General features: G+C 43.7%; 1 protein-coding gene across 3 annotated transcripts in view; it reads left to right on the top strand.

Moving 5' to 3' along the window:
* Positions 1-670: 670 nt before the first annotated feature.
* The window catches only part of ERCC6 (ERCC excision repair 6, chromatin remodeling factor), a 126874-nt gene continuing 102128 nt past the window's right edge, over positions 671-25416 (top strand). Inside the window, exons 1-8 of one of the 3 annotated variants that reach the window (XM_083615508.1) lie at positions 671-780; positions 3481-3899; positions 5245-5365; positions 7100-7205; positions 11147-11855; positions 20067-20195; positions 23246-23404; positions 24914-25049. In XM_083615508.1, coding sequence (XP_083471634.1) covers positions 3484-3899; positions 5245-5365; positions 7100-7205; positions 11147-11855; positions 20067-20195; positions 23246-23404; positions 24914-25049 — 1776 coding nt within the window. In that variant the 5' untranslated portion in view covers positions 671-780; positions 3481-3483. Of the gene's footprint in view, positions 781-3480; positions 3900-5244; positions 5386-7099; positions 7206-11146; positions 11856-20066; positions 20196-23245; positions 23405-24913; positions 25050-25416 lie in introns of all 3 variants that reach the window. The other 2 variants (XR_014548614.1, XM_083615509.1) reach the window with 2 other exon arrangements.

The raw sequence follows: 25416 nt of genomic DNA, 5'->3' as shown, positions 1-25416 counted from the left end.
GTTGTAATCTGAGATTTGTATTTTTCTTCTTTCTTTTTTGGTTTTTTTTCTTTTTGTTTTATTTTTTGCTGTATTTTTCTGTTTTTCTTGTTTCTTTTTTCGTGTTTATGTATTGATGAAATTTTGAATAAATATCTTTTTTTTTTTTAAAAAAAAGAACAGTTTCAGGTTAAGTACAGACCTCCGGAACAAATTAAGTACTTAACCCGAGGTACCACTGTATATTTCAAGCGGGTTAGAAGTCACCTCAGCTTTCCAAGCACCTGGGTACTTATTTATATCTGTAGACTGCCAATCACCCAAAGATCACAGGGCGGTTCACAAAAAACAAAAAAACAAAAACCAAACCAGAATGATGACACAAAATGCATTATATATATATTTATTTATATAATTATATTATATATTACATTATATATATATATACTTTTTTTAAAAAAAAAAAAAGAGCAAAGAAAACTAGTTAAGGCCTCCAAAAAATTGCACGGCGACGGGGCCTGCAGGGAGTTCCAAAGCGAAAAGCCCCCGCCACAATAGCCACAACGAAGAAGCGCCGCCACCGGAGACGCCGCGCGGCCCAGCTGATACCTTCGCGGTCCCGGGCAGCTGGGCGTTCGAACCGGAAGCAGGGGGCGGAGCCACTCCCGCCCCGCCCTCCGTCCGTCCGTCCGTCCGTCAGCCCGCGCGCGCGCGTGCGCAAACCCCTACGCCGCCCGTGCGCTTTGACAACCTTTGGAGCGGCGCTCGCCAGGCCCGCGCGGTTGTTCCGTGAGGGGGCAGGTGAGGAGGAGGAGGAGGGCGCCTTCCCAGGGCCTCCGCATCCCCGGGGTGGGGGGGAGGTGGGGCTCGGTGGGCCTGGAGCGGCTTCGTCGCCGCGGGTCCGGGTGGGGTGGCGGCCGAGCTCGTAGGCGCTGAGGGAAGGCCCTCGTCGCCAGAGCGCCTGAGGCGAGGGGAGGTTGGGAAGAAATTGGGCCCACGGCTCGGGGGGGGGGCGGGGAAACGCGGTTGGAAGAGTCCCCAAACCGGTCCCCTCCACCGCTGCTCATCTCCCCATCTCCTTTCTCTTCCCCTCCTCTACCTCAAGCCCTCCCTTCCCTTCCCCACTTGTCCTCTTCCCTCCCCCTTTCCCCTAATAATATTAATGTTAATAATAACAATTTTATTGTTTACACCCCAGCCACTCTGGTCTGCTCGCCACCAGCGCCAGATTTACATATAAGTTAAACAAGCTATAAGGGACGTGGGTGGCGCTGTGGGTTAAACCACAGAGCCTAGGACTTGCCGATCAGAAGGTCGGCGGTTCGAATCCCCGCAACAGGGTGAGCTCCCGTTGTTCGGTCCCTGTTCCTGCCAACCTAGCAGTTCGAAAGCACACCAGTGCAAGTAGATAAATAGGTACCACTCCAGCAGGAAGGTAAACAGTGTTTCTGTGCGCTGCTCTGGTTCACCAGAAGCGGCTTAGTCCTGCTGGCCACATGACCCGGAAGCTGTACGCCGGCTCCCTCGGCCAATAAAGCGAGATGAGCGCCGCAACCCCAGAGTTGGTCACGACCAGACCTAGTGGTCAGGGTTCCCTTTACCTTTACTTTAAACTAGCTATAACTTAGGGCCCCACTCTCTTGGGGAGGCCCAAAAAATTTAAAGGAAAAAAGCACCTGGATGTGCATTTCCAAAATATAAGATAAAAAATAAATAAAATAAAACCTACATACAGCAACAGTGGCAAATGGCTTTAGATACCTATGGGGTCCATCACTTACCATATAGCATGTATTCAACACAAAAAACAGTGACAGTTTGTTGTTGACAAAGGACAGCTGGACATATAAAGGCCCACCATTACCTTCAGTGGCTTAGGGTCGCATCAAACCTAAAACTGGCCCTGCTCACAGCATATATCAGAACATACTAAAACATTAAAAAAAGACCACACAACTTCCTGATACAGGGCTTCCCTTCTCCAGTTCCTCCTCCCCCATCCCTCTCCTCTCCAACTTCATGCCTCTTCTCACCTAAGGCTGGATGATGTTGGCTTTTCAACAGCAGCCCAACATCACATACATGGTAATGTTGGAAAGCAGAGGGAGGGACAAGCTCTGTCAGGCCTGGCCCTGTGTTGATGCAGCTTGTTCCTCCAGGTGCTGGCAGAGGAGGGAGTCAGGCGCAGGCAAGCACCACCTGGCCCTCAAACCAGTCCTGGGTGATGTGTCGATACATAGCCCAGGCCTGCTGTCACCCCTCCTCTTCCCTTCTTCGTACTCTCCTCCTCCCTCTCCCCACTGCTCTCCCTGTTCCCCCGTCCAGGGCTTTGCAGCAGGGCACCCCTTAGCCAAGGGGCAGATCAGCAGGGTTGGAAGCAATCTTGAGAATCACCAGGATCCTCAGCTGAAGCATTCGTGACAGATGGCCACCCAACCTCGGCCTGTATTCACTTCTTCCCACTGTTCCCCATGGGACTGCAAATTCAGGGTTTAAATTGGGGTGGGGGTGGAGTTTCCATTTGCAGCAGTTTTTTTAAATTGCAGCTGCTGCACCAAAAGTTATTTTCGTGTTTGCTATATAGAATTGCCCACAGCACTTGTGTAAAATACAGAGGGCTGTATAACTGCCAAGGCAGGTGTTGGTAGTTTTATTGTGCCAAGGGAATTTTTATTATATATTTGTTTTATAAAGGTAAAGGTACCCTTGCCCGTACGGGCCAGTCATGTCCGACTCTAGGGTTGTGCGCCCATCTCACTTAAGAGGCCGGGGGCCAGCGCTGTTCGGGGACACTTCCAGGTCACGTGGCTAGCGTGACTAAGCAGCATCTGGCGAGCCAGCACCAGCGCCGCACACGGAAACGCCGTTTACCTTCCCGCTATAAAGTGGTACCTATCTATCTACTTGCACTTAAGTGTGCTTTCGAACTGCTAGGTGTGCAGGAGCTGGGACCGAAAGACGGGAGCTCACCCCGCCGCGGGGATTCGAACCGCTGGCAAGTCCTAGGCACTGAGGTTTTACCCACAGCGCCACCTGCGTCCCCAATAGAGACTCAGAGATAAAAATAAGAACAGCTGAAGAAAGTATGGGAGGAGAAATCATTTGAAAAGGATTAATCATTCATAGAACTAAAACTATACGTCTATATTAAAAGTCTGTTGAAATCTTATCATCTGCCATCCTCTTGGTGAACCTGCATGAGAGGTTTTGCTCCCTGGGAACCAAGGCTTGGGAATGGGTGATTTATCCAATGAGATTCACTGTGAGGGGTTTGAATGTCAGGCTCTACAATACTACAGCGGCTATTGGTGAGATTTGGGGGCTGAAATTAAATACTTGAAGGTGCTTAAGAAAGGTGTATTGTCTAGACCCTTGACTTAACCCATCCACTCCAAGAAAATGGGACCAATTTGAGATCCTGCTTGAAGGTGAACTTTTATTGGTTGTCTGCTTCTAGTCAAAAAGCTTCAGAACTTAAAACTGTCATTCTTTTATGAGCAGAAGATGCCTGCCGAAAAACATCAGCCAGAAGGAGGGAATCATGTTTCTGTTGGGAGTGATTCAGGTAATACAGGACTAATGGAAGCTGAACAAAGAGGTGCTTTGCCTCCTAGTGAAGGTCACATGGGAGACCATCTGGAAGCTCTTGCCTTGGAAAGCAAGCTACCTGCAGTAGCAGGCACGTCTTCTGGAGCACTGAGAAAGGGACCGCTGCTGCTCATCGACAGGCAGCAAATCCAGTCTGTGGCACGTGGTGCTCAGGCAGATGAACTCAGAGACCTGGAAGTTGATGTGTATGACCAGGATGTATTGGAACAAGGAGTTCTTCAGCAGGTAGACAATGCAATAAATGAAGCAAACAAGGCGGTGCAAATTGCTGATGCAGAAAAAGAATACCAGTCTGTACTGGATGACTTGAGGTAAGTTGAATTACTTCTTTTTACTTCAGGGTGAAGGGTATACACATCATGGGGAGTAGAAATTGTGGACAGGATTCAACTGTGTCTTGCATGCACAGACTGAAGTCTTCTCCCTCTCGTTGTGCTGTGCCCCCACATCCCTTAAATCTGCTCTAGAGGGTTGGAGGAAAGTCCTGTTGCACGAATGGACCTTGTTCTCTGTGTGCATAGCCCACTCAACATTACACTGAGTTCCACTCTATTGATGGCACATTTGTAGAAGCCTTAGGACACATTTCATCAAGTAAACTAAAAGCCCTGTCCTAGTTATCTGCCAACATATTACAAAATATATTTCAGTCCACTAAATGTCAACAGGTTTACTTACGCAAATACTCAGAACCCAACCATTCTGGTTAGCTAGCTCAGAGAAATATTTGGGTGAAATCCACTGATCATTTATGCTAGGTAAGCCAGTGGAGCTTCTCCAGGCTGGTTATGAAATAGCTTGTGGACCAGAGCTGGCAGAAGAAAACCTGAACAGTGCCCCTTTAGTGGAATTACAAAGCATCGCCAAAACATCACAGCTTCACAGAAAGGAAGAAATGTTTTGCTTTCCTCATAATTGCTTGCATGATTACCAGCCAGCTGCTACAATTTTAGATTGCAGTTGTGTTGCATTGAAGTCAGTGCATACTTTGTCATGAATTTTGGTAGGCTCAAGATTGCATTTGTAGCTGCTTTCTTTTGTAAGAGAAGGATTTGAGCCTTGGGATATGGAAGGTTGGCAGTTCTGTTTCACCTGAATTACTCTTCCTGCTTCATGCTAATGCCCTAAAGCAGGAGTGGGGAATCTTTTTCAGGTGAAGTGCCAGATTTTTACTTCCTCTCCAACCCCTCAAGCGGTTTTGATAGGTGGGTAGTACTGCCTACCTGTCAGTCACCTGATGTCAGCTGAAGTGCTCTCCATTACATGTGTAGTTTGAAATCAAGCCACATGGACAAATGCAGGGATTTGCAGGCACCACTGATCAATGTTCAATTTTCTCTAAAATACTGAATGTAAAGCAAGAATTGAAATAAATCTAAATAATTTCTAGTGAGATTTCATTGACCAAGCGTCTCCTCCTCCTCCTCCTGCTTACACAGTAAAAAAGTTTTAGGGACCATTGTTATATGATGGTCATATCTTCAAAGTTGCAGGTTTTGTGAGCGTCTATTTTTCAGCTACTATTTATAGAAACAATATTGGGTTTTCAGTTTTAAACATTGCCCAGTGTTTGCGTTGAATATGCTTTTATCTGTATTCAGTTTTTGAAGCTACTCAGTGGTGCTCAATAGATGATGATTAGGTTTGTGTTTTCAGGTCATGTACAACATCCTTGAAACAAATCACTACAATTATTGAGCAATTTACTCCACAAGCTGCCACTAATAAAGATATTAGTAGAAAACTAGATTCGGTGAAGCGGCAAAAATACAACAAGGTAACTGGAAGTTCCTAATTGTAAGTGTGTTAAATCACCTTTAAATCTTCTTTTAAGTTAGTATCTTAAAGAACTCTGTACAAGTCTCACTGAAGCTAATTTGCTGGTTCTGGCTTCATGAGTCAGATTATTTTATTTTTCAACTTCATGTTGTGTCTGCTTCAGGTTACGTGTTTTCGTGTTGCGTTCTGTGGCAACCTGGAAGTAACCCCTTTCTGGTACTTCCAGGTTGCCGCAGGAAAGGGTTACTTCTGGGTTTCGCCGCTCGTGCATGCGCAAGAAGCACTAAATTGCGCCGCACGCAGATGCGGCACTTCGGCTTGCGTCAGTTCTGTGTTATGGACGGGCCTATGGAATGGATTCCATCCGTAACATGAGGTTCCACTGTAACTGCTGTAGGTGTAGGTTGCAGTTCCCTTAAGCTGTTTTGTACTTTAAACTTGTTATCAGTGGTGAAGGGGAAGACTCTTCCTGTCACTCCTCCTGTCAGATTATTTCTATTTCCTTCAGATTCAACAAATAGATTGATTTGCCCCTAAGTCAAAGGACTTCCAATTGTGGAATGATGGAATAGTGCCTTCCCCCATCCTATCCCCCCAGCACCCACCAAAATTGGCTCAGAGTTGGGGTCGGGGGAGCCCCAAGAACAGTAGGGGACAGGGGGATTGTTCCATCTGGCAAGTGGCAGTGCTTGCACAGATGGAATGTTCCTCATAGCATGACAATTGAATTCTACCCATTATATCAGTGCTGGAATATCTGTGCAGGCTCTGTGTTGCCTTCTGGGCTTGATTCAAGTTGAAGTTATGAACCATAAATCCTTCAGGGGTTTGCAGAAAGAGGGGCATTCTCTTGGCTGTCTTCTGTCATGGAATACTGTTCTCCTAGACAAGTCCTTCCATACTTGGTGTGCTCCAGAAGTTTGGGATTACAGTTCCCATCAGCACCAGCCATGTTGCCTGGTGCGGATGCAAGTTTTAGTCCAGAACATCTGGTGGGCATCAGGTTGGACAAAGCTGCACTAAACACATAATATAGTGGTACCTCGGGTTAAGAACTTAATTCGTTCCGGACGTCCGTTCTTAACCTGAAACACGACTTTAGCTAATGGGGCCTCCTGCTGCTGCTGCCACCACGCCGCTGCTGCACGATTTCTGTTCTCATCCTGAAACAAAGTTCTTAACCCGAGGTACTATTTCTGGGTTAGCGGAGTCTGTAACCTGAAGCGTATGTAACCTGAAGGGTATGTAACCCGAGGTACCACTGTATCTTATTTGAGCAAGTTCTAAAAGTTTGGTTTTTTAAACTTGGCTTTAAGTAAAATTTGGATTATTTTAGGGTTCTATGTGTTTGTAGTTATCACAATTGTTTTATTTGTAAAAACATGCAGACATGTTTTTATATTTCTTTTTACATTTATACATATCAAATGCAAATTGTTCACCTGAGAAGTAGATGTTGTTGTTTTCCTTCCCACTTGTGAATTGAACGAAAACTTAAGTGAGCTTTACAAATTATGTTTATGAAGCAAGTACTGCTCCCATTCTGTCTTGCTATTTGTTGTCATCGTTGAGAATATAGGGTCAAATCGTACTAACTCATACTCCATTGAACTCAGTGGACATGACCAATTTAAGCCCATTTATTCTAATAGGTCTTCTCACAGCATGAATAACTGGATATAACCCAGATAATTTGCTAGTCTGTTTTAACTGTATTCTCTCATGATTTCAGGAGCAGCAGTTGAAAAAAATCAAAGCAAAGCAAAGACGCCTTCAAATAATTCTTGGAGAAGAAATTTCTGGTGAAATAGATGGTGTGGACTTTGAGGAAGATGTCGGTAAGGAAAATGATAATTTATTTGGGTCATCTTGGTACAATACCTTTATTTGAAATAAACTTTTAATATTACGCTTAGAAAAAATACACTAAGTTTATTACTGAAGTTTATTAACTTCAATGAGTTGTTTTTTAGAGAGATTTAGCACTGTTTTAATTTTCTGCACCTGCAGAATTGCTCATCTGAGCACTCGTGTGGGAATCTTCATGAATGAAAATAAATCTTGGTTAAGTTCAGAAGGGATGGTTGTTCTTTAGAATCACTAGAGCTTTGCTCTTAATAAATTGAAACTGTTAATCAAATTAGCTGAGCTGCAAAGAAAAAATGTTTTAAGTTGACAAACATCATGATAGCATTTCACTGAAAGATGTAATTCAATCAATCAACATTCACAATTTTTAATATGTGGAAAGAAAATTATATGCAGTAAACACAAGCACAACAGTATGTTTCGCATTGTTGTTAGAGCTGTCAGTTTCTGTTCCTCACAGCTCCAGCTGCGGTCTACCACCTTTTAAGTATCAATGAGCATGCATTGAACAGGCTATTAAATTAGAGAACTGAAGCTTTGCAAAGATATTGGAAGTTTTGCCCTTATGTCTTGTCAGCCCTTCCCATTTTCCCTTTCTGCTCTGTTGAAAGCATTCTTACTGAGGTTTCTGCTGCTCCTTTTATTTTTATTCATTTTTTTATAGAATGTATATACCACCCTTCTCATTCATATGCATCACTCATACTGATTTACAGCAATAAAAATGTTACAATCTCATGATACAACAACAATAAAAACACATATTAAACAGAGTTGAGTTCAGCAGATAAAGACACCACAGAAAAGACAATCTGCACAGCAAGACAGAAGTTTGTCAGAACAGAAAAGTCTTCACCAAATAGGAGAAGATGGAATAGGAAAGGCCAAATGTACCTCATCAGGTGGTCTCGGTGCAGCCACCGAAAAGGCCTTGTCTCTCCTAATCGTGCGCCCATCACAGTTGGGACCCACCGAAGGGCCTCTGTACTGGATCTTAGGGGGTGGGCAGGCTGATGCAGGAGGAGACAGTCCTCAAAATAACCTGAACCCAAGCCATTTAGGGCTTCAAAGCTAAGTCAACACCTTTAATTGTGCTCTGAAACAAATTGGCAACTAGTACAGTTGTTGCAGAGTAGGGGTCATATGGTCCTGAGGGCAAGCACCCATTGACATCCTAGCTAGTGCATTCTGTACCAATGGAAACCTCTCTAGGACCCTTGAAAGTAAGTCCAGTGTAGACTACATTGTTGGCATCTGTCTGTCTCAAGAGACAATGGAATGTACCTCCGGAAGTGAAGTCAAATGGCTGCATTAGCAGCACTGAAGTGACCTCCCTGAACAGTGTGTATGGAGGTCCTGAGCTACGCACAGATTTATCTCTCATTCAGCTTAGCTGATGCGGTCCAAAGAAAATCAGAGAAATATGTTTGGCACCAGCTTAGTTGCAGGAGTTGCTGGAGGCATACAGGGCACCATCTAACCGCCTTAGGGTCTCCACTTCGGATTTGTGCAGGGTTTACTCTTTTCTTCTCCCAAAGATATCCTGCAAAGCAGTGAAGGCGTAGGATGAGAGATTTCCTTCTCCTAGATGGGCTGCCTTTCCAGGTTGACTTCCCTCTGGGCTACATTACCGTAATCCAGTTTAGAAGTAACTAAGATGTGTGCTATCATGGCCAGGTTTGATTCAGGAACATGTGCATCTTGTACACCAGCATAAGTTGGGCAAAAGTTCTCCTAGCCACAGCCAGGGCATACAAATCCAAAGTCAAATCAAGGCACACCCCCAGACTGAAAGCCTGTTTCTTCAAGGGGCATACTAGCACATTCAAAACTTGTTGAACCCTTCTAACTAGATTGAGTCCATTTCTCTCCTGGCCAGGAGCACTTCTGCCTTTTCTGGATTAAGCTTCAATTAATTGACCCTCATCTAGCCCATTATTCCCCCAGAATTTAGGGTATCAGCAGCTTCCTTGGTATTAGACAAAAAATAGAAATATTTCTGCTTGTTATCTGCATATTGATGGCAGTGCACCCAAATCCGTGGATGGTCTCCCTCAGTGGGAGGGAGCTGACCCCAACTTCATGAACTGACCCCAAAGAAAATTTATTAGTCTTCTGTTTCATCTATGCCAGGGGTCAGCAAACCTTTTCAGCAGGGGGCTGGTCCATTGTCCCTCAGACCTTGTGGGGGGCCGGACTATATTTTGAAAGAAAAAAAAGAGAATGAAATAACCCAGAGATGCATTTTAAATAAAAGGACACATTCTACTCATGTAAAAACACACTGATTCCCGGGCTGTCTGCGGGCCGGATTTAGAAGGCGATAGGGCCGGATCTGGCCCCCGGGCCTTAGTTTGCCTACCCATGTTCTATGCTGTATTGTCTCACCATGTGCTCCAAATAGATTATTTGGCTTCTGGTACCACTTTTACAATGATGACCCCTAGGTGTCTGCCTTCTCCCACTTTCAGTCCTATAGCTTCTTTCATTTAAGCATCTGTAAGAGCCACCTGTCTGTCTGCACCTATTGCTATTTTTTCTCCATTCTCTTTCTTTCTCTCCCCCCTTTTGTCAAGTCTCTATTTTGGTTTCTGGCCATTTTGTGCATTGACTTTCTTTACATTTATAGTTTCCCCACCTCTCTGCCCTATGTTCCTCCTATAAAGCACAAGGATATAACAGATCTGTTCATTTGAACTCTCAGGATAATAGCTTTATCCTGAAGTTTGTTTCACACTGAGATAAATGGGTGCACTTGTCTTTTTCACATACAGTGGTACCTCGGGTTAAGAACTTAATTCGTTCTGGAAGTCTGTACTTAACCTGAAACTGTTCTTAACCTGAGGTACCATTTTCGTTAATGGGGCCTCCCGCTGCTGCCGCCGTACGATTTCTGTTCTCATCCTGAAGCAAAGTTCTTAACCTGAGGTACTATTTCTGGGTTAGCAGAGTCTGTAACCTGAAGTGTCTGTAACCTGAGGTACCACTGTATATATTTCTGTTGGAGGGAAAGGAGTCATGTATAGATTTTTTTAATCTTTGGGGGGTTTTGTGGATTGAGGTTGAATCCTGACAAGACAGAAGTACTGTTTTTGGGGGACAGGAGGCGGGCAGGTGTGGAGGATTCCCTGGTCCTGAATGGGGTAACTGTGCCCCTGAAGGACCAGGTGCGCAGCCTGGGAGTCATTTTGGACTCACAGCTGTCCATGGAGGCGCAGGTCAAATCTGTGTCCAGGGCAGCTGTTTACCAGCTCCATCTGGTATATAGGCTGAGACCCTATCTGCCTGCAGACTGTCTCGCCAGAGTGGTGCATGCTCTGGTTATCTCCCGCTTGGACTACTGCAATGCACTCTACGTGGGGCTACCTTTGAAGGTGACTTGGAAACTACAACTAATCCAGAATGCGGCAGCTAGACTGGTGACTGGGGGCGGCCGCCGAGACCATATAACACCGGTCTTGAAAGACCTACATTGGCTCCCAGTACGTTTCCGAGCACAATTCAAATTGTTGGTGCTGACCTTTAAAGCCCTAAACGGCCTCGGTCCAGTATACCTGAAGGAGCGTCTCCACCCCCATCATTCTGCCCGGACGCTGAGGTCCAGCGCCGAGGGCCTTCTGGCGGTTCCCTCCTTGCGAGAAGCAAAGCTACAGGGAACCAGGCAGAGGGCCTTCTCGGTAGTGGCGCCCGCCCTGTGGAACGCCCTTCCAGCAGATGTCAAAGCGATAAACAACTACCTGACATTCAGAAGACATCTTAAGGCAGCCCTGTTCAGGGAAGTTTTTAACGTGTGATATTTTACTGTATTTTTGGTTTTTATGGAAGCCGCCCAGAGTGGCTGGGGAGGCCCAGCCAGATGGGCGGGGTATAAATAATAAATTATTATTATTATTATTATTGTGTTTTGTAGAACCTGGTCCCTCATCCCTTGGGAGCATGCTTATGCCAGCCCAGGAAACTGAATGGGAGAACCTCATCCGTACTGGTCAGATGACTCCATTTGGAACAAAGATACTCCAGAGCCAAGAGAAGAAGCCCCGTCGGATAATGTTAGATGAAGGAGCTGGTTTTGAAAAATACTTGGCAGATCAAGCAAAACTCTCATTTGAAAGGAAGAGGCCTTCAGTTCGTAAGGGGACCAAGAAGAAAGCTCCTTCGCAGAAGAATCTGATCAAAACTCCAGTATGTCCCATAAAAGGCAAAGGAACCGAGAGTAAAAGCCGGCCCAAAACAGACAGCCGTTTGAAGAAGCACATGAGAAAACTTCAGAACCACGTTCTTAAGATTCGGGCCAAGGCCAGACTTCCTAAGGGCAGTGAGATACAGGGAGAGGAGCAACAGGAGGACAGTGAGGGGTCGGAATACAGGCCTGATGAAGAAGAGCTTGGCAGTCTGGATGGGGAAGATGAATTTTTACAAGAAGATGATGGTGATGATTATGAAGTGAAACCTCTACCAAGGAGAAAGAGATTTTCATTAACACACGAATTTCAGGAAGATGTTGGGGATGATGACTTTTTCCCAAGCTCTGATGAAGAGGAGGATGATATTGCTGGGAAAAAGAGAATTAAAAAATGTAGAGATGACGGCAATGAAGATTACTATAAACAAAGGTTAAGGTTAGTAAAAAACAACAACACCCACCCAAATATTTCTAGTGGCAATTCCAGGTTGTTTTTTTTAATACATACAAAAACTAGACTGTTGTATGCCTCCTACATTTTAGAACAGCTGGGGAACAGATCCTTAATATCAGAATATGTTGTGGTTTCATTTTTTTCTTGGAGAGCTCTTTTTATCCCAATGAAATAATTAGATGTATATGCTCAGTCAGTGCAAAAAAGCGTGGATATTGTAATGTATGAATGACTAACCAGAGTACTATATAAGTAAACATATATCATTAAATATGGTGGTGCAAAGTACAGTACCCAGTGGGCAGAATTTCATCTTCAAACGGGGTAAAGGCTGTTTTGTTTAGGGGCCTTCCTTTGACTGCCCTTTTGCTGCTTCTCTCTATTCCTTTGATTGATTGATTGATTGCTTCAAAAAGTCTTAGCATAAGTGCTTGTAGTGATTTGCAGCCTGTGTTAGTTGTGCAGCTCCACTATTAGGTGATGGCGGTGCCACACCACTCAGTAGTGGCATGAAGTCTGTTGTGCTGGATAAGTTGAGCTTACTCAAAGGATTTGTCTTTTACAAAAATGAAAGTGAATGCACTTGTTTTTTTAAATCCAAAGACTTCATTTAAAATAAACCACATGTTGTTGTTGTTTTGAAAACTAATCTACCTCATCACGGAATAATTTTTATTCCAAAATTGGCCCGTTGTTGGGCTGGAAGAAGGCAGAACTGTGAGACCTCTGAAACTATTTAAAAGAAAAACCATGTTCTCCTAATCTAGGCCCCCGAGGAGAACAACCCAACTGATTCCTTTTGGCTGGAGAAATAATAGCCTTTCTGAGAGATGGACTAAAGAATTAATAAATGTATTAATCTGTAAAATATTTGCCATTTTATTGAATGAAGCTCAACTTTTTTCCATTGACTTAGCTCAATATTAAATCATTTTTAATTCAGAGTTTTCATCAAGAGTAATTTATTTTGATTGAAAGTTTTAATATGATTCACAATTTAAATCCATCCAGACAAGTTTTTTAATAACGTTAAGATCGTAACAATTTATCCCTGCTAAAGTCATACATTTCCTGCAGTTGCTTAAGTTACAATAAAAGCCTAAATGAATTTTAGAAATATCAATAATTGTAATTGCCACCAAAACATCATATCTCCTAAAATTTCATAGCTCTAGTTATTGTAGCTGTTAAACTGCAGCTGCCCACATTGACGTTCTTGTACTTGCATTCCCCAGGTGATCTGTACCGTGGGAAATGCTGCTAGGAGATAAAGTGGAGTGAATTTGCTAAAGGAACGGCATTTGCTTACACTTGCATCTTATTCCTTGTCAGTTATAGTTGTTTATAAAAACAACTGGATGAGTGTCTGGCAAGTTTCACCCCCCAATGACGGATGCAGTCCTCCTGGATTGCTCGATGGAGCATTTTGCTGTGTGGGGAGTCCCACGTACTTCAAGAGGCAGAAAATGAGTTTTCTTTCCACAGCGAAGCTTTCAAGATTGTATCTGGGAGATGGTCCTGCATCAAGGTGAAAATATTATACTTGTAAAGCTTGACAGTGAGCCAGCTGTGATTCTCCTCTGAACATCTGAAGCACAAGGCCAATTAAAAGTTTGTGATTCCAGAGGGAGAACGTGCAAACAGGGGGACTCTGTAGTAGTTCTGCCTTGTCATTTTTCTGTGGCAGATTGTTCCGAGGGAGAGGGAGCCCTCATTTTAGGAAGAAAGGTGTGAGAGCGAGGGAGGCAGTTTACTTCTCTTAGTATGCCCAAGTGTGGATGGGAAATTGGAGGCTGCATATTAGATTGGTTTGGATGCCATTTCCTTAAGTACAGCAGTTGTTTTTTTAAAAAAACATTTCTAATATTCATAACCCACTTTATTGTGTGCAAAAATTTCCAAAATGCCTGCCAGTAAAACCATTGAAAATTCCAATATAATGAAATGGACGTTGTAAGAACAAGATCATAATAGCAGTAGATTGGACAAGTAAAACATAAAAGCAGCGTTAACCAAAACGCCTAGTAACAGTTGAGACCATGGGTTGATTCCACCCCTGAAAAGCAGCCCCAGAAGGTTAGGTGACTGTCCCAAACGATGTGGGAAGTGATGCTGGAGTCTGAAGAGGAATTATCAAAAATGGCGTCCCTCTTTCCTCCAGCAGAAGCCTCTGCTGGATCTCAGTCTCTTCTGCAAACAAAGCGAGCCTTTCTGCTTTGCAGAAGGCGAAGTCTGGACCCGTCCCAATGATTTCAATAGGCATGCTTATTTATCATATGCGAGCGTAACTTTGTTATCATGTGAGATGTGTTGCTTTTAGATCAGGGTGGGTGAAAATTAAAATAAGATAAACTGTGCCTTACAACGGGCATAGGGAAACTTTTTAAATTTCCAGGGGGTTCATATCAGTGGTGGGTGCAGCCAGATGCAAAAGTGGGAATCTAGTTTGAAGCTGTTTCTTCAAGCCTAATATTTCCATCCAAATTATGGCACGGGTTTGGCCATGACTGGGGAATGCATGTCCCTCCAAAGGTTTCTTAATGCTGCATTTGATCTTGGGAAAAACCACCCAATTTGTTCAGGGGGGGAAGTTTGGGGGAATAAGGTCATGCTGCAAAACAGATGAGAAAGTGCCTGGGGGCTGCTGGTTTTTCACCCCTTTGATTTGATTTTGTTGCAGTTGTTCTGCTGATCCATCTTTTTGCCACGGTGTGTGGTTTACTGGTTAGAGTGTCAGACTAGGACCTGGGATCAAATCTCTACCCAGCCATGAAGCTCTCTGGGTGACCTTGGACCAGTCACTGCCTCCCAGTCCAAATTTACCTTCCAGGGTTGTTGTGGGGATTAACTGAAGGGCGGGGAGAACACCTTGAGATTCTTGGAGGAAAAATAATTTAGCCATGAATCCAAATGGTACATCAACCCCACCCCCTTATATGTGTGGGGAGCTACTTTGATTTGGACCACCAAATGCCACTGAGAAGAGACAGTGTTTCTCTACCACAGTGATCCATGCGACGGTCACCTCCAGGCTTGACTACTGTAATTGGCTCTATGCGGGGCTGCCCTTGAAGCTGTCTCAGAAATTCCAGGGGGTGCAGAATGCAGCAGCGAGGCTCCACACGGGGTCTCTGCCATGGGAGCATATTCACCCAGTGCTTTTCCAGCTGCACTGGCTCCCGGTGGAGTACAGGGTCAGATTTAAGGTGCTGGTTTTGACCTTTAAAGCCCTTCACGGCCTAGGACCCTCGTACCTATGGGACCGCCTCTCCCGGTATGCCCCATGGAGAGCCTCAAGGTCCATAAATAGCAACACCCTAGTGGTCCCGGGCCCTAAGGAAGTTAGATTAGCTTCAACCAGAGCCAGGGCCTTTTCAACACTGGCTCCGGCCTGGTGGAACGCTCTGCCTCATGAGACCAGGGCCCTGCAGGATTTGATTTCTTTCCGCAGGGCCTGTAAGACAGAGTTGTTCCGCCTGGCCTTTGGCTTGGAGCCAATTTGATTCCCTCCCCCTCTTCCCCCCCTTTTTCCTTTCTCCTCCTGTGATGAGGCTGCATTTTAATATTTTAATGTTTCAGTATTTTAATGTTTGTATTTTAATTTTGTTTTTAAGTTTTAATCATTCAACTTGTTTTTATTATTGCTTTTTAGCCGCCCTGAGCCCGGCCTTGGCTGGGGAGGGTGTGGTATGAATAAAAATTATTATTATTATTATTATTATTATTATTATTATTACTACTACTACCTGTGAATGGCTGGTGGCACTGGATTCCAACTTCCACCTTGGAGGACCACATTTTTCCTCCAGTAGTTTCATTAGCAAGAGAGGTGCCTTTCTAGCCCAGCCTCTTGGGCAAATTATATCCAAATTAAAACAGGTCCTGCCTCAAGCTGGGCAGAGCAAGGAGCTCCTCATGGCGTGGCCCGTTGTCTGATGAAACGGGGAAAGCAGTTCACTGATAAGGAAAATCCTTGATTTTGGTGCAGATGCCTAATCCTCAGCATCATCCTGGCTCTGCTCACTGAGACTTGTAACTCTAATGGCATATGTTTAATCTGCTGAGGAGGCAGCGATTAGAGCGACCCCCACACAACTCATAAAAAGCCAGATCGGAAGAGTAACTCATTGTCTCAATTTACAAAATGAGAACGATCATTAAGGGAATCTTGGCTGTCTGAAATGGAAAAAATATTATGCTTCAGAAACACAAACTATATTAAATACCCAGCTTGGTTCCTGAGTATGTTTGGAAAAATCAGATTGTGATCTGTTGTGAGCTACACGTTTGAAGTGCATGGCTGCACTTTTGTTCAAACGGGGAGGGGGGAGAACTGTGTAAGTCATCTTCAGCTCCTTGGAGGGAAGGGCAGGATATAAATGTAATAATAAATAAATAAATATGTTTTCAGAAGCCCATATTTAAAGACGGATGAATTCAAATTACCCAGGCGTTAACAAGATAACCTAAAGGTTTTATGTTGCATTGACTTCAGGATTCATGAAAACCCTTTTCAACTTTTGTCCGCTTTCAGGCATCACATCTTCTAGCAAGAGAATGCAGTAAATGGAAAATGAACTCATATCTAAATTCCATCCTTCGTTAATTAAACCACCTGCATTAATTAAAAGGATACGGAATCACAGCGAGGAGGGCAGGAATAAGGCAAAGAGGCAAAGATCCAGTAAGGATTATTGGACCCAAGGAGGCCTTTTATTCCCAAAGTGATGCTTTATTGTCCAAAGAGGACTTCAGCCCAGCTCTCCTGCATCGATGATCAATTATCATTTTAATTGTTAATATTGTAGGTTTCCTGGTTAAAATTAAATCCAAATCCAAGCATTTTAAACCGATGCTTGCAATTTCTTAAAGCTGAACCAAAGAGCCAACAAACTTGCTTGGTTCAAACGTATCAGGAAACTGGAGAACAAGTCATAGGGCAGCCTTTCTTGAGAGTGCGGCGGGGGAAAGTAATCTGGCAATTAGGCTTGGGAAGAAAAGCTAAAGTGTTTTCTTCAAGCTTAATTGCTGAGAGAATTCTGTGTTCATGTGGGTGACAGTGCACACCTCTGGTGTATGTCCCCTAGAGCAGGCGTGGCCAAACTTGGCCCTCCAGATGTTTTGGGACTACAACTCCCATCATCCCTAGCTAACAGGACCAGTGGTCAGGGATGATGGGAATTGTAATCCCAAAACATCTGGAGGGCCGAGTTTGGCCATCACTGCAGAGGGTTGGCCAAGCAGGGATGCATCCTTTAGGCCAAAGAAAAGTTCACCACTTCTGTAGGGTGATGCGAAAGCCCTTCAACATGTGATAACGGAGCTAGATGAATACTTCACAAAAGGAGATAGCTCTCATCACAGTGGTTTGGTGGCTCCATAACTAGTTTGAATGAATGAATGAATGAATGAATGAATGAATGCCTTGTTTCACAGTGGTATCAACCTATGCTGATTTTGCGTCCAATACATTTGGACCAGCAGCACTCCCCGTTCTGTTAGCTGCTGTTGATGTTTAGCTTACGGGTGTCTAGCATGACAGCCTGTCAGTATTCCAGTCTCCTGCAAATGCACTATGGTCAATTTGCTAGAGGAAGTAGACATTTGGAAGCACTCAAAATCCTTGTAAAAACATAAATGATTCACTAATCCTGCTTGCATCTCTTGCACAAAATAAAATAGTTTGCTAACAAGTGATAAATCAGAGCTTTTAATTGCGCACTTTAATATGCTTCCATTGGGTTTTAGTTGATGTATCAATTGTTTTATCAGTGACTATTGCCATCGCAAAACCTGGAAATAGCAGCAATATTTACTATTTATCCTTTACCTCTTTATTTGTTGGTATTGATGGCTCTTTGTCGTGGCCGTATGACACTTGAGTACAGTTTGCTAAATGCTCATTCGCCTTTTCTTTTTGCTTGGCGAATTTCGTTCAGACATTTGGCACACAGGTAAGCTGTTACAGGTGGTGGAAAAATGGTTGCCAGCTTCACGAATGATACCTTTAGCTGGGCATGCAAAATGTGTGAAATATTATTTATTGCTCTTTGCCATTTTACATACCAGCTGATAAATTAAAATCAGTAAAACGTTTATGCAATCAACACTCAGCTTAATAAATTCAGAAGCAGTGCTGGCACAACAGTTACCATAGAACCAGCATAAAATCCTTAAAAAGCAGTATGGAATCCATAAACAGAACTAAACAGAACTAGCAAGGGGGAACGCATAGGAGGCTGTCTTAAACCAAGTCTGACTGGGAGGCTGTCTTAAACCAAGTCGAGTGCCACTGCCAGCGAGCGATGACAATACAGACCTATCTGGCGACACTGGGGCTTGAATCAGGGATGTTCTGCACACAAGCATGTCTGCTATCACAGATCTTCAGCCCTTTCCCAAGCATTTGGATAGCTCAGTCGGTAGAACATGAGGCTCTTCATCTCAGGGACATGGGTTCGAGTCCCACGTTGGGCACAAAGATTCATGTGTTGCAGGGGGTTGGACTTGATGACCTTCGTGGCACCTTCCTCCCAACTCTGCATTTCTATGATTAAGTCTTAAATTGTTTAAAAGTTCTGGGAGAATACAGGAGAGAGACAAGTTTTGTTGCAACTGGGGTGCTCCTTACCTTACTACCAGCATTAAAACTCAGCTCATACACAAACATAGTACCCATTTTCCTCTTAGTAAATGAATTTGAATCACTCTTTGGCAGAGTCTTTTGGAGCAACTTTATTCTCTCTTGACTATGTTTTTCTTAACTAGAACAGGAGCATCCGGTCTCCCATGTTGTTGGACTACAACTCCAATCAGCCCCAATCAGCATTGCCGATATAGGAAATGATGAGCTCTATAGTTTTAACATACCGAAGGTCATGAATTTCCCATCTCTAGGCTAGAGTTTAGGGTATTTGACAGTGTCTGAACCCCTGTCTGCTATAGCAGAGACTGGAACTTCTGTCAACATTTTGCAAATGGTTTATTTATTTTTTTTGCTTGGGAAAGTCATATTAAATGTATCCGTCTTCAGACAAGCTGAAGGTAATCTGAAAGAAGGATTGCTGATCAGGTTGTTTACACATTTCCTGCTTAATTCTGGCAAACAAATATCAGAAGCTTTTGAGTTGTTTTCCAAAACATTTAAAAATAATGTTTTACCAAAGGTGGGATGTAGCAAAAAAAAAAAAAAGCAAAAAAAAAAAGCAAAAGCTCATAAGCTGCTTTCAACTCTTCTGAATCTGGTTGCTCCAGGTGAATTTCTGTTTCTAATCTGTAGGGAATATATCTTGGAGGGAAATGACATGCCTTGTTCATGGTGGTGCTCCCTGAGAAATTCCCTTCTGTATAATGAAACAGTGTTAGTTTGAAGTAAGTTTCTCCCACTCTTCCCTCCACCCACCTTTTTCTACTGGGTGCAGGCTCCAGCTGGGAAAAGTATGCAGGACACAGAAAGTTTTGGTAAGGATGGGGCTGAAATGTACAGTGTCTTGATCACCTCCCATTGAAGTTAGCGGGTGTGGATTTGCACTGCCATCTTAAATCATCGCATGCTCTCTCTTGCTGTAGCATGTTGTCATCCTGTTGTACAGAATGATCCTATTTGGCTATTTTTCCCATAACAAATGTCTTGTAAAGGCTGTATAGCAGTGTGCGCAATAGGTTGATAAAAGTTTTTATGCCGACATTTAATTTGCCTTGAACTTTGGTTGGGTTTAGTGATTCAGTTAACCGTGTGAAGTGTCTTGCAAACATATTTTCTATCCAGATACTATAAAAACATGTTCTCCCTCTTTTCCCCAACCACCCATTTTTTCTTATGTTTCTAAATTTAAACACATAAACCTGCTGATTCCAGCCAAAGGCCCATCTAGTGCAGCATGCTGTTCTCACAGTGGCCAACCAGATGCCCACAGGAAGCCTGCAATTTGTAGAGCACTACTTTGTAGAGTGCCTTACAGTCTTTCTCACTTCTTTATATCCCTCTGTAGGAAAGCCAGCCAGAGAGTTCTTTACCTTGCCCAAGGCATAAGCACTTAAGCTCAGCTGGAATTTGAGCCCAGGTTTCTTATGTCAAAATCAGCACACTGTCTGCTGGACCACAATAGCTGCTTTTCAGATTTGCTTTCTGTTCTCTCCTAGCTGCCTAAACTAACACTGGCGATTAAATGGTGATTCTTCTTGTAATTTCAGGAGGTGGCACAAGCAACAACTGAAAGACAGAGAGGAGCGGCAGAAGGCGGGGGAAGATTCGGATGATAGCGATGCTGAATTTGCTGAGGGTTTTAGAGTTCCAGGTTTCCTTTTCAAAAAACTTTTCAAGTATGTATATTAAAGTAGCGAACAACAATTCAATGTATCACTACAAACTGGAAAAGTTAAGAGTAAACCGGGTAGCTAAAGTGTATTATGGCATTCTGCAGCCAACTGAAGAACTTGAATTCCATTGTGGTTATACGGTTGTGTTGTGTTGTAGCTGCCAAAACTGCATAGGACATTTGTCCATCCTACACAAGCATAGTCAGTGTGTAAAGCAGAGAGATCACTCCATTCACGCCGTTAGTCTTTCCATTCAGTCCTTTAGCAAATGATTCAAGCTCTGTAGCTTGTGAGCTTCCTGGCTGTAACACTTCATTGAGCATGGTGGTCTTGAGCACTGTTTATCGCTTCCCTGGAACTCACAGCTTGGTTAACGGGTTCCTCACCAACTGCTGGTGGACTTACGGGTGTGTTACGCTGCTGTAACCATAATCTAAAAATGGATCTATGATTAGAGAAACCCAAAGAGAATTCAACCAAGACGGGCAACTAAATATGAGTCTTGGCATGATAGCCATCCCTAATGAAGGGTATCCCCTTGCAATCATGAGTCAGCTGGCAAAACTTCCTGAGTGGTTAAAAAGATCAATTGAGCTGAATGATTTGTCTGACATGCAATTTAAAAGATGAGATCTCCCCAGCAGGAAAGGGAGGTTGCCATCATTAAGCATTAGAGGCTCCTCTGACCACACTGGAGCGCAAAGATGGCAGCAGTGAATCCCGATGCCGATTGATCAACTCCCAGTTAGTTTGTTCCTGGCTCTTAATTTTTCTCAGCAGGTCTTCTGAAAACTTTATCCTTTTCTAGGATAAAGGGTTTGTTTCTAGGGTTTGTTTTCGTTGAAGTTGAATGAGGGCAGTCCTGAAAACTCCATTTTAGTTTCTGTGCTTTGCTGTTTCAAAAATATATTTGGAAAAGAGAAGCTGGAAATGGGAGAGTAGAAAGCGGCTTGCCCATTTCTCCTCCCAACTCTCAAGCATTCTGTTCGTATATCAAGTATTAATAGAATAGAGATCTGTACCAGTTGCAACCTACTGTGTCCCTCTGAAAAGACTATGAAATGTGCTAAATTCTGTGCAGTTAAGAGGTACTTCAAGTCATAGGAGAGGCCAAAATTTGTGTATGTGACTCTGGTAGGTCCTATTGGGTGTTGTTTTTTAAATGGAGAATTTGGTCTATTCTTTTTTTAGGCTTTTCTCTGCATCTAGGGCTAGAATGGCAGGCCCTGAGCTCAGTGTTGGAGTCCATCTGGTATGTGAGGAGAGATGGGCTGTATCCCTTTCCATGATGCTCTGCTTGCTGCTGCTCTTCTCTCCCTTGCATGAGTTTAGCTTCTTGGTTATGATACGTTGCAGAGAATGAAATGAGCAAGAACTCACTGTTGCCATCTGTTTGGCAGATGCCACCTGAAGGGAGAGGAAAGACTCTGCCACACTTACCTGCTCCTCTAGCAATCACACTGGTTGCTCAGCATTGTACATCCCACACCCCATGTGAAGAAATGCTTTGTTTTGCAATATCAGGGGGAGAACGGTCTCCTGTATCCTTGTGCCTAGTGAAGTGAAAATGTTAAGAAACTAGCTTGTTGAGGGATGTGAGTAGGAATCTACAAAAGGCACCCTTCCAACTGTCAATGGGAGAAAGAGGGCAATGGTTTGAAATAAACAATAGGCTTTTCAGTTGAGCTGAAGAATTTGGTGAGCTTTTTGTGAGGAACGAGCATCCTCAGATGAGAGAAGGTGGTGAGAGAGAGAGATTCTTTTTTAAGCCAAAATTTAGATCATGTCTCATGTGTGCAACCTGCCTTAAAGCCCTGGGGATAGATTAGCAAGTGAGCCAGACGTTCTCCGCACACTACAGATGGCAGAAGACCCCTAGGGATCACTTGCTAATCTAACCTGATGGAAATGTGTTCCTTCTCCCAATTGGAGTGCTTTTGGGGGACCACAATCTCTTTCTGACCTCACTGACCACCCAGTTGAGGCATGAGATGGAATTACAGTATACAGTCATCTTTCATGCATTTATCCAACTATTCCTCTGAACAAAGGAGACTCTTCCCGCAAAACTTCTGTTTTGGCAAAATTTTACATTCTTGGTTGAAAACCACCCCTAAACTTACTAGCAGGCAGTTTGCAGCCATTGTTTTTGTACTCCTAATCTGACCTAACCTATATCATTGTTTGTATTTGCTGTATCCATCCCTGAAGGACAGCTCTTCCCCTGCTCCCAACCCCTTTCATCTAGGTTTGACAGCTATCTTTTATCTCAGTGCTGCTTACGTAAAGAGAAGTTGCTGGTGAACTGTGCCCAAAGCATAGCCCATCTTCCTGCTTCCAAATAGGGAGATACAAAAATTAGCCTGGGTAGTTCAGCTGCTTAGAGCGTGGTGCTGATAACGCCAAGGTTGCAGGTTCGATCCCTGTATGGAACAGCTGCATATTCCTGCATAGCTGGGGATTGGACTAGATGACCCCTCAGGGTCCCTTCCAACTCAACAATTCTATGATTCTGTGTTTTTGCAATTTGTAACTTGTGTAATTTAGCAAGAACAGCCTGATAAGTTTTCACTGGCAAAGGAATTACTCTTATTTTTAAAACCTCCCTCTTCTTAGTTTGTAGCCATTGTTCACTTTCTGTTCCTTTTCGGCACTAGCTGTTGGGCTCCTGGGCATGGAACCACTCCGCCACGTTCCACTGTGATTTAACAGTCCTCCTATATGTTGGGCTGCAGAAACAATTGCACTTACTGTTCTGAAGAACCAGAAGGGGCCGTTCTAGCAATATTTATACAAAACGAAATAAAACACCCTCCAATTATCATGTCCCGGTTTAATTAGATGTACTTTTAACATTGCACAAAGAGCAAGTTCATCACATCCAACGTCCAAAGGCATAAAAAATGCATGACGCTGTAAATACAGCCTTCATGTAAAACACATGCTGCAGCATGTTACGGTAACTAGCTTCTGAGCGTTGCAAATGACTAATTCATGTGTTTGTCCTGTTGCGATCTCTTGTTTGCCATCTGATTTTGCCCTTTTCCTTGCAGGTACCAGCAGACAGGTGTTGGGTGGCTCTGGGAATTGCACTGCCAGCAGGTGGGAGGAATTCTGGGAGACGAGATGGGATTGGGCAAGACCATCCAGATAATTGCTTTCTTGGCAGGTCTGAGCTACAGCAAGATCAGGACGCGTGGTTCAAATTACAGGCAAGTGCTCTTCCGCAGACTGTCAGTCTGTGGAGCTCGATGAATATTTCATTGGATGTATTGCCGTGGAGGAGGGCCCCGTGAATTATTAATGGCATTTCAATTACAATATTCCTTTAATTCTTTTAGCGGGGGACATCAAAGGAAATTTTTTTTACGAGACAATGGAGCTGGAGGGCAGGAAAAATTAAACATGTAACACTCTTAATGAATTCCAGGCATTGATGCTTCATTTTGCAGATGAGCCTCGCCAGTTATTTTGGGTCAATACTATGTCTTAAGGTTATAGAGCACAAATGGATTGCTTACCAATTCAATTATGTTAATATTGATAGTTTACACAGTATGGAATTTTCAATTAGGGGTAATACCTTTAGGTCAACTTACTACGTTTTTACATTAAAATATTTGCTCTGGCAAGAGACCAGTGGACTACTTTCATAGGCAGTCACAGTCGTCTTTGGGATGCTGGAAGTGAGAGTCAAGAGTGAGCAAGGATCCTTCTTGCAAGATCCTTCCTTGGGTCAGCAAGATCCTTCCACGTTCAAGTAGAGGGAGTTCCCGCTTTCTTTTTTTATACAACCTGCTCCTTGTTGTCTTCCTCCTCCCACCCCATTCGCCCGGAACCTCAAGTATCTGTAGTTATCAATCCAGCAATCGGAACAGTCAGGGGAAAATGTCTTGCAGCCCCTGGAAGCCCTAATGGGCATTCACAAATTCGCTTGCTGATTCAGGTGCCCCTGGCTGCAACAAAAGGGGTTCCCAGCAGCCCCCAAGAGGCTGTTACTTATGCTGCTGTGTGGAGAACTAAGCGAACAACCAGGGCTGTTGCTTAGTGTATCCAAGCCTTAGTCTAAATAAGATAAGATCCTGTCTGGATTTGCATTCCTTGACTTGCAGACTGTGTGGCATGTAGAAGGCACATAGAAGCCTGATTGATGCATGTAGTGCCTTCTATGCACAAGGCTATTCCAGACTGTTATGCCTTACTGAGTTTCCTCTCTTCGTGGTTGTTGCACAGACGGTAGACTGGATTGAGTTTGTGGCATTTTTTCTGTGTTGGTAATTATTCCTAGTAACTTTATCTGCTACATCCCTTCATATGCTGTTGCTTTTATTTCTCTACCACGATTGCCCCCTGCCACTGGCTCTTGCAGGCATTATTTTAAAATTGGGATCAGCCTGGTTCTCTAAATTTAACCTGCAGTCCTCTGGTGTTTCTGTGTTTTACTGGTTTAATTGGTTGGAAGGAGAAAGCTGGTATAGCTTCCCCAAAACTTTTCAGTTAGCGTTGTAGCTGTTATTGACTCCAACTCCTTAGCATCCCCCTTTCCATTGTCTTCTACAGCGTCATCCTGCCATTTAATTTTAAAGTTTTGCACCCATTTCATAAAATCATGGAATTGTAGAGTCCAACTCTTCATTTCTAACTTGAATACAGTTGTTCTGATAGTTCTCATAATGCATGCTGCTTATTTCACGGTTCTGTCATCTTGTGATCTCTTCTAGGTTCCAAGGGCTGGGTCCAACAGTGATTGTGTGCCCAACCACAGTGATGCATCAGTGGGTGAAGGAGTTTCATACTTGGTGGCCTCCGTTTAGAGTTGCAATTCTACACGACACGGGCTCTTACACCAATAAAAAGGTATCTGCTCATTCAGGATGCTGCAAATTCAGACCTTCTCTTTCGCTGCTGAATAGGAACAGTTTGCACTTCTTTCTCTCGAAAGTGTCATAAGAATTTTGTTGCCAGTACTGAAGATAACCCTTGAAGTTTTAGCTTTGCTCCCTCCTTCGCAGTGTTAAATGGAACGCATGTTTTCCCCCATGAAACACCTTGAGAGTTTTTGTTGCTGTGTGACATTGAGCGAGCTGTATGGTGCAGCGATTCAGCATCAGTGAAAGCCCAGCCCATCAGGTCCTCCATTTTTATAGCCCCCCACTCCTCCCTCCACCCGAATAATTTAAGGACAAATACAGCACAGAGGGCTTAGCACTTCTGCTTTAGGTTC

The sequence above is a fragment of the Podarcis filfolensis genome, assembly GCF_964270895.1.
Source record: "Podarcis filfolensis genome assembly, chromosome: 5".
NCBI lineage: Eukaryota > Metazoa > Chordata > Lepidosauria > Squamata > Lacertidae > Podarcis > Podarcis filfolensis.
Note: the sequence above shows the minus strand (reverse complement) of the source record. Positions and strands in the feature narration are given on the sequence as shown.